The 1,715-nt window shown below is 31.9% G+C and overlaps 1 protein-coding gene across 1 annotated transcript in view; it reads left to right on the top strand.

The window, feature by feature from the left end:
• The first annotated feature begins 1,021 nt into the window (after positions 1-1,021).
• Positions 1,022-1,715, top strand: part of LOC108690479 — an 11,076-nt gene continuing 10,382 nt past the window's right edge. The window contains exon 1 of the mRNA XM_018197783.1: positions 1,022-1,167. Coding sequence (XP_018053272.1) covers positions 1,153-1,167 — 15 coding nt within the window. The 5' untranslated portion in view covers positions 1,022-1,152. The remainder of the gene's footprint in view (positions 1,168-1,715) is intronic.

A 1,715-nucleotide genomic window follows, 5' to 3' on the forward strand; every position in this document is an offset into this window, starting at 1 on the left:
AATTTTATAAATCATAGTTTTCTTTAATTCTTCGTTTACTTATACATACATAAGTTAAGACAAACATACATGACAAATCATAAGAATCATGTCTCTAATTTGTATCTTATTACTAAGCCTTGTATATTTTTACATAAAAGATATCGAGATATAAAGTAATACTTATAATTTTTAATCTTAAAGCAATTCTTTCTTTGTAAAATATACTTTATTCCCATTTTTTATTTCATGTTCATACATTTTTTTAGATAAGTAATAAAAACGGTCTTCGATCTATATGCTTTACCCAATATCTGTCCAAAAATTAATCAAATTGCTTCGGTGAAATCGAGTGCCGCAAGTATAACGATGTGCATAACATTCGCGAATGAAAGAGAGGAAAATTGAAGAGTCATTAAAATCCCCTCTTCGGCCAATGTCACTTTCACCACCTTGCGTTCCGCTACTGATGAATACAAGACAACAAAAATCCAAACAAACGAAAGATCTTTATGTATTTTGCATATTGTAATAACTTTATGATCAGAAAAATCATTACGTATTAAATCATCTTACAAAATAAGATGATTAAGACTATTCGTCCTCCGCAGAATAGTAAATTTTTGCAGAAAGACATGATTTCCTGAAAAATCTGTATAAGTCCTGTTTAGTTTGAATTCCAGTCTGAAAAGGAACTCGAGATTTGCTAAGAGTTATAGTTAGAATTTCCGCCATCGACTGATACGGAAACATTCTATACCTATCGCATCGCATATCCATCGCTAATCTCTGCAAGCCATTCACCCTCCACGATTGTCTCTGCCTCTCTCTTTGTCATTTAACTCACGAGGAGCTCTCTTGCTTCCTCCAATCGCCAAGTAAGCGACAAGTGAGGAGTGTGAGGCGTGCATCGTGGATGCTGGAGGGATTTCGTAGGTGGTTGCCGCAACTTCTCGCCGGCGTGGGGATAACTAGAGCTTCGGCTTAAGTCAACTGTATCGCGTCAAGATGAAGTAGTACACACTGTCTCGTTGCGGAGTGCATGCGTCGGGTACGTGAAAAAGCGCGACTAGAAGCGTGTAAAGGACCGGAAATCATCGGCCGAACAACGCGGAGAATTTGTGCAATTTGTCCGAAATTCTTGCTTATTATTAATGCATTAAGGCAGAAGATATGAGACTCTACGCTGTAAGTTAAATTGGTTCCTATGTTTTTCCTTTTCGCACTATTATAGTGTTACGAGGGGGTAACCACTTAATGTAATCGTGGGACAGAGATTTCCTCGAAATCATTATAAAATTCATATGAAATCTCTATAATAGAATTTGATAATTATATATGCAACCACAAGAAATCATTGTATAATATTAAAATTAAGTAAATAAAACCATATATTTTACCAAATTACTTCATATATAAAAATTATTTGAAAAAAATTATTTGTAATCAGATAAAATCATATGAAATCATGTAATCTTCGGGACAATATTTCAGCTAGTAGTTACTCTCTCGTGTTTTAATTAAATTTAAATAATGACAAATAAATAATGACAAAAAAATAGGAAACTTTATGTTTTACAATTAATATCTTAACATTACATACTTATAAATTCTATTAAAACATTACATACTTATAAATTTTGAATAACCATAAAGAACTTAATGAATATAAATAAAGACAATAGTTAAATGTAAAATAGAATTGTTCTTTTTATATATTAAATTTATTTATCTAT

Source organism: Atta colombica, unplaced genomic scaffold (genome assembly GCF_001594045.1).
Source record: "Atta colombica isolate Treedump-2 unplaced genomic scaffold, Acol1.0 scaffold33, whole genome shotgun sequence".
Taxonomy (NCBI): Eukaryota; Metazoa; Arthropoda; class Insecta; order Hymenoptera; family Formicidae; genus Atta; species Atta colombica.